Raw genomic sequence first — 13,491 nt, forward strand, 5'->3', positions numbered from 1 at the left:
ACCTCCCAGGGTTAGGACCTGCCCAGGATTAGGACCCCCCCAGGGTTAGGACTCCCCCAGGGTTCGGACCGCCCCAGGATCAGGACTCTCCCAGGATTAGGATCCCTCCCAGGGTTAAGACCCTCCCAGGATTAGGACCCCCCAGGGTCAGGATTCCCCCAGAATTAGGACCCATCCCAGGATTAGGACCCCCAGGATTAGGACCCCTTACCAGGATTAGGACCCCCTACCAGGATTACGACTCCACCCAGGATTAGAACCCCCCATGATTAGGACCCCCAAGAAATGGAATTTAAAGGAATTGGAGATGTTTAATGTTTCACTTTAACCTGGCTGAATGGAAATTTGTTTTTCTCATGAATAGGTAAATGTTCCCCAGGGCAGTGCCCCCCCCCCCCCCCATGCTGTTGTTGACACCCCTTGCCTATTAGTTCAGAAAATAGGCATTTTTTTATTTGACAGATTTGGCTCCCATTAATTTTTTTTTTGTTTAATTGGAACACAAATTTGGCGTACAAACTTATTTAGCCATTTGCCGCCCCGCCGCCGCATATAAACGGTGGCAGGGCGGCGTTCGTAGGCAAAAGCACGTTTTAAAACGGCTGCCTTCAAAACAGGTAGGGGGCGCGCGCAAGGCACGTGCCCGCCCTACCTGTCCCGCGGGTGTCTGCAGCAGGTGTCAGCCGACGGGTCACGGCCGGTTTTTACTGGCCGTTTTCCTGCGATTGCCGGTGATCGCTAACACAGAGCAGGGCTACATTGTTTACACACAGCCCTGTTCTGTGTCAGTTCTCTGACAGCTTGTGAGAAGCTGCAGAGTTTCTCTCCCTCGATCAGCTCCCCCCTCCCTCCCCTCGTCCAGTACACACCCCCGCCCCCTAGTAAAACACTCCCCTTACACTGCAAATTCTAAAAATGTTAACCCCTTCCTCCCCAGTGACATTAGTACAGTTTCAGTGTTTTTTTTTCACTGATCACTGTATTGGTGTCACTGGGGATGTCAGTGACCCCAAGTCAGTTCCCCCCCAGTGTCAAAATGTCCGCCACTGTCCCGCAGTCCTGCCATAAGTCACTGGTCGCCGCCATATGTCGCTGATCGGCGCCATTATTAGTATAAATAAAAATTAAAAATTCCAGTATCTTTCCCCCCATTTGTAAACGCTATAACTTTCACGTAAACCAATTAATTTACACGTATTGGGTTTTTTGTAGCAAAGACATGTCGCAGAATACATTTTGGCAGAAATTTATGACTAAATTTGATTTTTGCATTTTTTTTTTACTGGACATGTTTTATAGCAAAAAGTCCAAAATATTGTTTTTTTTTCCTCAAAATTGTCAGCCTTTTTTTTTTATAGCGCAAAAAATAGAAACCGCACAGGCGATCAAATACCACTGAAAGAAAGCTCAATTTGTGGGAAAAAAAATGATGTAAATTTCATTTATGTACCATATTGCATGACCGCGCAATTGTCTGTTAAACTAGCGCAGCGCTGTATAGCAGAAAAATGGCGTAAATTCTATTATCTATCCCATAGTTTGTAGTCGCTATAACTTCCACACAAAGCAATCAATATACACTTATTGGAATTTTTTTTACCAAAAACATGGAGCAGAATACATTTTGGCCTAAATTTATAACCAACTTTGAGTTTACTATATATTTTTTATAGCTGAAAGTAAAAAATATTGTTTTTCCTCAAAATTTTTGGCCTTTTTTTGTTTATAGCGTGAAAAATAAAAAGCGCACAGGTGATCAAATTACACCGAAAGAAAGCTCTATTTGTGTGAAAAAAAGGACGTAAATTTTGTTTGGGTGCAGCATTGCATGACCGCGCAATTATCAGTTCAATTAGTGCAGCACCAAGTAGCAAAAAGAGGCTTGGTCATTAAGGGGGGTAAATCCTCAGGTGCTCAAGTGGTTAAAGCTCTACAAACCCGAACCCAGCACAGCTCACCTCCTCACTAATGGCAACAACCAGCTCACTACTCTTTTGTTTATTTTATTCCATTATTTTACTGTTTTGGTTCCCCAACAGTTCAGCTCAGACAGCACGGAGTCCCAGCTGGGTTTGTGCTTTGTCCTCTTTCTGTGTTCTTTTCACACTTCTTGTCTTCTTTTGTTTTTCAGGTCTTTTTCCCTGTTGTTTTATGCTATTCAACTTTTTTTGGATCAGCACCATCTAGTGTCTGCTCTCCATACTGCACCCTCTGTATCACTTCCTGTTCGTGTCACTTCCTGTCCGTGTCACTTCCTGTTTTTGTCACTTCCTTTCCCGGGAACACTTTCCTCCTTTCGGCCATTTTAGATCTGCTTTCAGAAGCTCCATGAGATAATCGGTCTCCATCCTGAACACACGGCCACCAAAGGGCCAGCATGGGATCTTCTCCATGTCAGAGCACACGGGTAAGTTAGGTGGATCTCCTATTCCTGGTCCCGGCTCCTGTCCCTGCTATAGACGGACCAATCATCTGTGACCGAACCTTCCTCCTCGTCATCGATGATCTGGGTGTATTATTATTATTTATTCCAGGTACTTATATAGCGCCGTCAGTTTACATATATATTGTACATTCCCACCAGTCCCTAACCCTCAAGGGGTGTACAATCTAAGGGCCGTGCTGTCTACAACACTTTGCTTTCATCCATATTAGACTCACTTGCTCCTCTAACCACACGAAGCATCAGGCCCCGATCATTACAACCTTGGCAGACTGAGAACACCAGAAATCTTAAACGACATAATCGTGTGCTGGAGCGAATGTGGCGTAAAACCAAATCTCACCAAGCATTCACCCGATATAAATCGGCTTTCTTCACATACAATTCCTCCCTCCATGCTGCCAGACAAGCCTACTTTGTCACTCTCATCAATACCTTGTCATCCAGTCCTCGTCGTCTCTTCTCTACTTCTAACTCTCAACTTTCTCCACCTCCACCCAGTACCTCACTCACTGCTCACGAGATTGCAGATCATTTCAAAAACAAGATTGATGCAATTCGTAGGGACATCTCCACTGCACAGACATCCATCCCACTTAGCATACCTTATACTAAACCTCCCTCAACACTTTACTCTTTTGACCTTGCTGCTACCGAAGAGGTCACTAAGGTTTCCTCAGAAGCCCGTCTCACTACCTGCCCCCTGGATCCTGTCCCCTCACAACTACTACGGTCACCGTCTTCTTCCATCCTATGCTCCCTCACTCACATCTTCAATCTTTCCTTCTCTACTGGTGCCTTCCCCTCCCCCCTAAAGCATGCGCACATCACTCCCATACTTAAAAAGCCCTCCCTGGACCCCACCAACCAATGGCCACTATTCCGTACTCATCCCATCCTATGGCCGCTACTCCGTACTCATCCCAACCAATGGCCGCTACTCCGTACTCATCCCAACCAATGGCCGCTACTCCGTACTCATCCCAACCAATGGCCGCTACTCCGTACTCATCCCAACCAATGGCCGCTACTCCGTACTCATCCCAACCAATGGCCGCTACTCCGTACTCATCCCAACCAATGGCCGCTACTCCGCACTCATCCCAACCAATGGCCGCTACTCCGCACTCATCCCAACCAATGGCCGCTACTCCGCACTCATCCCAACCAATGGCCGCTACTCCGCACTCATCCCAACCAATGGCCGCTACTCCGCACTCATCCCAACCAATGGCCGCTACTCCGCACTCATCCCAACCAATGGCCACTACTCCATATATTACTACATGACCTCTCTGCGGCTATTGATACTGTTGACCATCCCCTTCTCCTCAACAAACTCCACTCTCTTGGCCTCCGAGACTCTGCTCTGTCCTGGTTCTCCTCCTGCCTATCTCAGCGCTCCTTCAGTGTCACCTATAACTCTCCACTCCCTCTTTCTGTAGGTGTCCCTCAAGGTTCTGTCCTTGGACCCCTACTATTCTCCATCTACACCTCCCTTGGTCATTTGATAAACTCCCATGGCTTTAAGTACCATCTCTATGCTGATGACACACAAATCTATCTTTCTACCCCTCACCTCACCACTTCAGTCTCCTTTCGCATTATTAACCTACTAAGCGAAATATCGGCAGGGATGTCACTCCACTTCCTCAATCTCAATCTTTCAAAAACTGAGCTCTTAGTATTCCCTCCAGCCCGTGCCCCCTCCCCCGACTTCTCCATCAAGATCAATAACACAACCATCAGTCCCTCCCCTCATGCCAGGGTACTAGGTGTAATCCTAGACTCCCATCTGTCCTTTCAGTCCCAAATCCAATCACTGTCCAAATCTTGTAGACTTCACCTCCGCAACATCTCCAACCTCCACAACATCTCCAAGATACGCCCATTCTTAACCTCGGAAACTACTAAGCAACTTATTCACTCCCTTGTTATCTCTTGCTTTGACTATTGTAACTCTCTCCTCATTGGCCGACCTCATCGCAGGCTATCCCCTCTTCAGTCTATTATGAATGCTGCTGCCAGAATCATTCACCTTACTAACTGTTCTGTATCTGCCTCCCCTCTCTTCCAAGCCCTCCACTGGCCTCCACTCAGTGTCCTCCACCCCTCTCTGCCAATCCCTGCTCTGGCCTCCACTTAGTGTCCTCCACCCCTCTCTGCCAATCCCTCCACTGGCTTCCCGTTGCCCAACGGATAAAATTCAAAACATTAACAATACCATATAAAGCCATTTATAACTCTGTCCCAAATTACATCACCCAAACTGTACTCTCCGCTGCTCACACGACTTCCTGCTCTTTAGCTCCCTTGTCTCCTCCTCCCATGCTAGTCTCTAGGACTTCTCCAAAGCTTCCCCCATCCTCTGGAACTCTCTACCCCAAACTGTCCAACTATTGCCTACTCTGCTCACTTTTAGGCATTCTCTGAAAACCTATCTCTTCAGGGAAGCCTATCCTGCCCTCAGCTAGTAATGGAATCTTCTACTCCTCCTACCAGTCCATCCACCACAGTTATTACCTTTTGTACCACTAGCCCCTCCCTCTTAGATTGTAAGCTCCAAGGAGCAGGGCCCTCAAATCCCTCTTGTATTGAACTGTATTGTTGCTGTATTGTCTCCCGTTATATTGTAAAGCGCTGAGCAAACTGTTAGCGCCATAAATCCTGTATAATAATAATAACTCACATTCATACATACACATACTAGGGACAATTTAGACCAGAGCCAATTCACCTCCCAGTCTTTGTAATGTAGGAAGAAACCGGAGTACCTGGAGGAAACCCACACAGGAAGAACAGGCAGGAGGTGCCATGGTTGGGATTTGTACCAACAACCCGAGAACTGCCAGCAGAAGTGCTAACCACTCAGCCACTGTGCTGCCCCGTGCTGTATATATCTCAGCATCTACTTCTCAGTGTTGGTTTCCTCCTCATTGCCGGCCATTAAATGGGCCTCAGAAAGGCTCCGGTATTCCTTCCTAGGAAGGACATTCAGGCCGATCTCCCACCATGTTCCTCTGATGTGTCCGAGACAGAATAACAGGAGAGACACCAGGAGAACCCGCTGGGACCTGACACTCCGAGAACCAGAGTTATGGTGGAGTATAGACCCTTCCTGAGATACTCCTCCCTGGGAACGGTCATACCTCCGTACTCCTCTCCTGTACATACCCATCACTGTCATACCTCCGTACTCCTCTCCTGTACATACCGATCACTGTCATACCTCCGTACTCCTCTCCTGTACATACCGATCACTGTCATACCTCCGTACTCCTCTCCTGTACATACCCATCACTGTCATAACCCCGTACTCCTCTCCTGTACATACCCATCACTGTCATAACCCCCCACTCCTCTCCTGTACATACCGATCACTGTCATACCTCCCCACTCCTCTCCTGTACATACCGATCACTGTCATACCTCCACACTCCTCTCCTGTACATACCGATCACTGTCATACCTCCACACTCCTCTCCTGTACATACCCATCACTGTCATACCTCCGTACTCCTCTCCTGTACATACCCATCACTGTCATACCTCCACACTCCTCTCCTGTACATACCCATTACTGTCATACCTCCACACTCCTCTCCTGTACATACCCATCACTGTCATGCCCCCCACACTCCTCTCCTGTACATACCGATCACTGTCATACCTCCAAACTCCTCTCCTGTACATACCCATCACTGGCATACCGCCACACTCCTCTCCTGTACATACCGATCACTGTCATACCCCCCACACTCCTCTCCTGTACATACCCATCACTGGCATACCGCCACACTCCTCTCCTGTACATACCGATCACTGTCATACCCCCCACACTCCTCTCCTGTACATACCGATCACTGTCATACCCTGTTTATCACCTCTGCCTGTGACAGCATGGCTATTCAGAGCCAAGTTTTGAAGGACAGAGAGTTGTCTAACCCTAAATTCCTATGATGTTGCACCTGGAAAGCATATCTAGTGTCCCCGATCACCTCCACGCCGGTTACAGCGTCCCCGATCATCTCCACGCCGGTTACAGCGTCCCCGATCACCTCCACGCTGGTTACAGCGTCCCCGATCACCTCCACGCCGGTTACAGCGTCCCCGATCACCTCCACGCCGGTTACAGCGTCCCCGATCACCTCCACGCCGGTTACAGCGTCCCCGATCACCTCCACGCCGGTTACAGCGTCCCCGATCACCTCCACGCCGGTTACAGCGTCCCCGATCACCTCCACGCCGGTTACAGAGTCCCCGATCACCTCCACGCCGGTTACAGCATCCCCGATCACCTCCATGCCGGTTACAGCATCCCCGATCACCTCCACACCAGTTACAGTGTCCGTGGTCACCGCCAGAGCAAAGATTGTGTCACCATAAGGGCTCACATTTGCAATGCTCTCTGAAGAGCCATCCATGTTCCGATTGCTTTTCAGAGAGCATTTGATGGGACGTAAGGAAGCATTGTATTGTCACCTCAACACCTGGACCCCACACATGCAGCTCCATTCACTGAAATGGGTCATGATTGGCAGGTGTAAAGGGAGTATAATTCCTTCCACATATGTGAAGTGAACCATAAAAGTCATGGCAGGTGTACACCCCAGCCACAGCCTCTGGATATAAAGGGAGTATCGGTTGGGAGGTGGTAAAAATCGAGACTCAACCACAAGGTTTACTGTTTCTGTACCTCATGTATGAATGGGCCCTAATGGTGCAGCCACTCACAGTTCTCTGACCACCACCACAACAGCCACAATGTCACTAGCATCAGTGCTCCTGATTTGCCTTTTTATTCACCATGTTCCTGCACATCCGACTGACTATGTTCCTGCAATACACCAGTCCCAGCCATCCCCTGTGGACGACTGCACTCCTTGAACAACAGGAATTTTTTTTCTTCTTCCTTTCTTTAGCCTCATTCACTTCAAAGCCAATGAACATGGCATTCCTGGGGGCAGCCACATACCAGTGGGATAAGGTGCTTGGCTTATAGGAACAGGGACTGCTATAGGTGATGATACACTAAGCTATATTCTCTGACCATGCATATGGAGGCCAACATAAGTCCTAAACAGACTCACCATGCCTCTTAGAAAATACCTTGAGGTGGTTGGTTTCCAAAACGGGGTCATTTTGTGGGTGTTTGCACTGTTCTGGTTTCCCAGGGCCTCCAAAAATGTGATAGATTGTCAGGAAATTTTATGTGCAATTTATGCCCTCAGCCTGAAGGTGCTCCTTTGATTTTGGTCCCCCTATGTGAAACAGTCACACATGTGGTGTCCCCATACTCTAGAGGAGTAGCAGAATGTGTTTTGGAGTATATTTGTTTATTTTTTTCCCCCCAAAATACAGTTTTATTGAATATATAAGATACGAGGAATACAGAGAATGAGGGGTAGTGGATATTACAATTGGGAGAACAAAAATCAAAACAACCCCTATAACAATCAAATGTAGTCATTTCCACAGTTAACATCAAGTAAATAAAATAATAGCACCATGTGTTAAATGGCAATTCAGTAACCAACATTCAGGATGGCAAACTTTTCCTTTATCTTCCCTTCCCTCCCTCCTCCCCCCCTTTGAAAGTGAGGGGGGCCTAATTCCATGAATCAAAGTCTTTCCAAAGTATGTATCAGTCCAATGTTTGCAAGTTGGCTGTAGTGACTAACACATGGCTAGTATGAAAGTAGTCAAGTTTACATGACAGTGAGTTTAAGTTGTTGAGCTAAGAAACATCTCTGTATTCGGTTTGTCAGTTACATTTGTACAGTTCATTGAGAGAACCATGAATGCCATGTACTGTGACATACTGAAGCAGAGCATGGTCCCCTTCTTTCAGAGACTGGGCCACAGGGCAGTATTCCAACATAACGACCCAAAACACACCTCCAAGACCACCACTGCCTTGCTAAAGAAGCTGAGGGTAAAGGTGATGGACTGGCCAAGCATGTCTCCAGACCTAAACCCTACTGAGCATCTGTGGGGCATCCTCAAATGGAAGTTGGAGGAGCGCAAGGTCTCTAACATCCACCAGCATCGTGATATAATGGAGGAGTGGAAGTGGACTCCAGTGGCAACCTGTGAAGCTCTGGTGAACTCCATACCCAAGAGGGTTAAGGCAGTGCTGGAAAATAATGGCGGCCACACAAATAATTGACACTTTGGGCCCAAATTTGGACATTTTTGCTTAGGGGTGGACTCACTTTTGTTATCTTTGGTTTAGACATTAATAGTGGTGTGTTGAGTTATTTTGAGGGGACAACAAATTTTACATGTTATACAAGCTGTACACTGACTACGTCACATTGTAGCAAAGTGTCATTTCTTCAGTGTTGTCACATGAAAAGATATAATACTTATACTAAACCTCCCTCAACACTATCTGTGACGGGAGTGACTTTTGGGGGAGGGGGGACCTCTGTATCATCTTCCCGAATTCCCATTATGTTTAAGGCACCCTGTGCCTGTTAAGGGGTGCAGGGTGTGTATGTGAATGTCTTAGTCTTGTGTATAGTGTGTGTTCCTTTGTCTAGGCCACATGGCTGTCCATTGTCTGTTTGCCATGTGCTACCCCCCATTGTGCTGTGCCTTCCTGTCCAGCCAACTATTATGGGATGTACTGTTTGTGTATTGGTGTGGGGGTTGGTCAATGTCCTTTGCCATGTGCTTCATCCCATTGTTCTGTGTCTTGGTGGGATGGGGAGGGGTGATGATGTATTTCCTGTTCCTGGTTGTGTTTCCCCGCCCTCTGTATATATCCTGTGTTTTGTGTTAAAATAAAAAGAGTTGGCTTCCTGTTTTAGGAAGAGCTGGGTGCTGTCTATTTCCTGAGGGATTTCAAGGGTGTGGTCCGTGGATGGTGTTCGGACAGGGGAAGCTGCGGTATAACGGAATATACCCAAGTGCGGTCGGGTACCGGTTCCGTTACACTTTCCTCTTTTGACCTCGCCACTACTGAAGAGGTCACTAAGGTTTTCTCAGAAGCCTGTCTCACTACCTGCCCCCTGGATCCTGACCCCTCACAACTACTACGGTCACCCTCTTCTTCCATGGTATGCTCCCTCACTCACATCTTCAATCTCTCCCTCTCTACTGGTGCCTTCCCCTCCCCTCTAAAGCATGCACAGATCACTCCCATACTTAAAAAGCCCTCCCTGGAACCCACCAACCTGAACAACTTAAGACCCACCTCCCTGCTGCCATTTACCTCTAAACTCCTAGAACTCTTAGTCTACAATCGCCTGAGCTCCTCCCACCTCACTGACAACAACCTTCTTGACCCTACTAAAACTCACCAATGATCTATATAAATGGTGCTATATAAATCCTGTATAATTATAGCATAATAAAATATTTACAAAAATGTGAGGGGTGGGCTCACTTCTGTGAGATACTGTATGTCTCTCTGGCAGAACTGGCTGGATATTCCTGGTCTTGCTCCCCCCAGGTAATTCTTCAGAGACCTTTACAGGTTAAACTTTTTTAGGCACAAAAAAAAGGACCGAGCCAGTTCCATCCTCCTACTAGGTAACTACTTTACAGACCAATACTTGGGGTAGACACGGGCCCCATTGATCGGTGTCAGCTATCTATGTATGTACTGGGGGGAGTTACTTGCCGTGTACAGCTGAATTGTTCTAGGTTGTTTCTTCTTTTCTCTGTTCATTTATTTATAAAAGGTAAAAGTGACACCATAGACAAAGCAAGTTATTGTTCTGTATGATCTGTAACAGTGCCACAACCGCCTATACGTGAGAATGTATGACTCCATTGTCTGGGCTGAATGTTGGGAATACTGTGCACACTTATAAACTCTTACTAAAAAATATTTGATGTAAAAATGATATATTGCTGTACATATGCTTTCTATGTATAAAATACATTTTTAATAATTAACAGAACCTTTATTTAGTCCTTTATATAGAATTCTGATATTTATTTCTTTTTTATGCAGGTGGATGGATGAACCAAGTTTTTGGTCATGTTGGTCTTCCTAAATACAACAAAGTCACATGGAAACAAGACATATGGTTGTCCTAATTGACTGAAAGTCTTTATTGCAGTTCACTGGAGGATTCACACAGGACACAAGTCATATCCACGTTCTAAAAGTCATAAAGGTTTTGGATCCTCTTTAACATTGATCCAGCCTCAGAGGACAAGAGAGAAGTCATTTCAGTGTTCTGGAAGTGACAATGGCTTTACAATAAAGTCCAACCCAAGTATACATAAGAGAAATCATTTCAAACTATTTCTTGTTTGAAAGTTTTACAATGGAGGTAAAACATATCACTGGAGAGAAGCCATATCAGTGTTCTGAATGTAGCAAAGCTTTTACATCAAAGTCAAACCTTATCATACACCAGAGGATTCACACTGGAGAGAAACCATATCAGTGTTCCAAATGTGTTCTAACTTTTAGATCTAAGTCAGAATTTATCAGACACCAGAGGATTCACTCTGGAGAGAATCCATATCAGTGTCCTGAATGTGGCAAAGCTTTTACATCAAAGTCAAAGTTTATTATACACCAGAGGATTCACACTGGAGAGAAGCCATATCAGTGTTCCGAATGTGTTCAAACTTTTAGATCTAAGTCACAATTTATCAGACACCAGAGGATTCACACTGGAGAGAAGCCATATCAGTGCTCTGAATGTGGCAAAGATTTTACACAGAAGTCACATCTGATTACACACCAGAAGGTTCACACTAGAGAGAAGCCATACCAATGTTCTGAATGTGGTAAAGAGTTTACACTGAAGTCATATCTTCTCACACACCAGAGGATTCACCCTGGAGGGAAGCTACATCAGTGTTCTGAATGTGATAAAGCTTTTACAAAGAAGTCAAATCTGATCACACACCAGAGGATTCACACTGGAGAGAAGCCATATCAATGTTTTGACTGTGGCAAAGCTTTTACACAGAATTCAAGTCTTATCATACACCGGAGGGTTCACACTGGAGAGAAGCCATATCAGTGTTCTGAATATGATAAGGCTTTTACACAGAAGTCACATCTTATCATACACCAGAAGATTTACACTGGAAAGAAACCATATCAGTGTTCAGAATGTGATAAAGCTTTTACACAGAAGTCACATCTTATCAGGCACCAGAGGATTCACACTGGAGAGAAGCCATATCAGTGTTCTGAATGTGATAAATCTTTTACACAGAAGTCAAGTCTTATTGCACACCAGAGAGTTCACATTGAAGGGAAGCCATATCAGTGTTCTGAATGTGATAAAGCTTTTACACAGAAGTCAAGTCTTATCACACACCAGAGGGTTCACACTGGAGAGAAGCCATATCAATGCCCAGAATGTGGCAAAGCTTTTACAGAGAAGTCACATCTTATCAGACACCAGAGGGTTCACACTGGAGAGAAGCCATATCAGTGTCCAGAATGTGGCAAAGCTTTTAGAATGAAGTCAAACCTTGTCACACACCAGAAGATTCACTCTGGAGAGAAGCCATATCAGTGTTCAGAATGTGGCAAAGCTTTTACAGTGAAGTCACATCTTATCAGACACTTGAAGATTCACACTTGAGAGAAGCCATTTTAATGCTGACATGCTGAATGGGAGAAAGCTTTTACAGTTCATGCCGGGCTAATCTATCATCAGAGGATTCACAAATTTCAGCTGCAGAGAAGAAGAAAAGGGATATTAAAGTAGTGTCCAGTGTTATCCCACAAGCTAGAGAAGAAGTAAACAGATAAAATGTTACTGTAAAAAAACAAACAAATGTAATGACTGAGTGCATTGTGTTTAGTGATTATGTCCATCAGAAACACAACTAGAAGGTCTGTGAATATTTTACCTTTTGACATTTTTTTAGATAAGCACCAATGACTGAACTGTTTCCCTCTTGGTTCTCATCTTTATTTTATAAGGAGCTTTGACTAAACATGTAATGCATTTTCATCATTCACCAACTGAGATGTGTTCCCAAGTGTTTTCTTCATGGCCGGATCCTGAGCTACTACATGACCAACACTGCCTCAGTACCTGAGACTAGGATGGGGTCAATTGTCATCTTACCAAGTCTCGGAAGCCTCAGTGGGAGAGTCCATTCCAGGTTCTTCTGACTATTGATATATCATCAGCTATGGTTGAGGGCTCCAGCTAAGTCCACCTTCTCCACACCTCTCATTACATGTTCCACCTCCTCTCCCATGATCAATGCTTCCTTTCCATGTTTCATCTCCTTTCATAGATGACAGCTTTGCAGGCAGGTCTGTAGCTTGAACACCCAAGATGAAGTCTCTGGTCAGTGAAAAAGCAACTCCCGAAGTCGCCAGAAGCCTTCCAACACTGATTTTCTGCTGTTTATGGGATGCATTCAACAGTACCATTTAAGTTCAGCTGCCCACTTGTGTTCCATCTGGTTTTGCTGAGAGTCTCAGAGATACCATTAGGTGAAGAATGGATGTCCTTGTTGTCTTCTTCCTCTGTCCAGATATTACTCATCTCCTTAGAATATTCACACAGCACAACTGCAAGAGATCTGAACTTACAAAGTTCTACCTGTGCGGTCATATTCCTGCCACTTCTGGGGACTGAAACTCCTCCAATTGGGGTTCAATTTCATGTCTATGAAAGGACAGGTCTCTCTTTGGGGTAAAGTTTGCAAAAAGCACTTCTTGTCTCTGGAAATGTTAGGACATTGGCACTACCATGGATAAATCAATCATTACATAAATGGTGCAATCTGTCATTAGGATAACAATTTTTGTTTTTCTGATTCTCCCCTTTTAACATTTTTAGTTGAATTTCCCAGTAGATTGTTTTTTTTCTACTTCCTGTAGAAGTCCAAGCATTTTGGGAAAAATGGCAGTTGGAGGGGTTGGGGCAAATCCTATAACACTGCCGGTGGTGCTCACAACTGTCAGTTGTCATTCATATGGGGGGTTGGACCTTATAGAGAACCTGTTGCTGTAACTGCTGTAGAAGCGTTAGCTAAAGTTGGGATTTACTTGTTGTGTGTCTTACTTATAATCTATCTAAGACTTCCCTGTACAGGGTGAC

General features: G+C 45.4%; 1 protein-coding gene across 1 annotated transcript; it reads left to right on the forward strand.

The window, feature by feature from the left end:
- The first annotated feature begins 2,279 nt into the window (after positions 1-2,279).
- On the forward strand, positions 2,280-13,165 carry LOC149451028 (uncharacterized). Its single transcript, XM_089691135.1, has 2 exons — positions 2,280-2,407; positions 10,410-13,165. Exon 2 carries the CDS (start codon positions 10,729-10,731, stop codon positions 12,010-12,012), a length of 1,284 nt encoding a protein of 427 aa, XP_089547261.1. The 5' UTR covers positions 2,280-2,407; positions 10,410-10,728; the 3' UTR covers positions 12,013-13,165.
- Positions 13,166-13,491: the final 326 nt, after the last annotated feature.

This window comes from Staurois parvus, unplaced genomic scaffold (genome assembly GCF_062004578.1).
Source record: "Staurois parvus isolate SC_StPar_1 unplaced genomic scaffold, SC_StPar_1.0 ptg000551l, whole genome shotgun sequence".
Classification (NCBI taxonomy): domain Eukaryota; kingdom Metazoa; phylum Chordata; class Amphibia; order Anura; family Ranidae; genus Staurois; species Staurois parvus.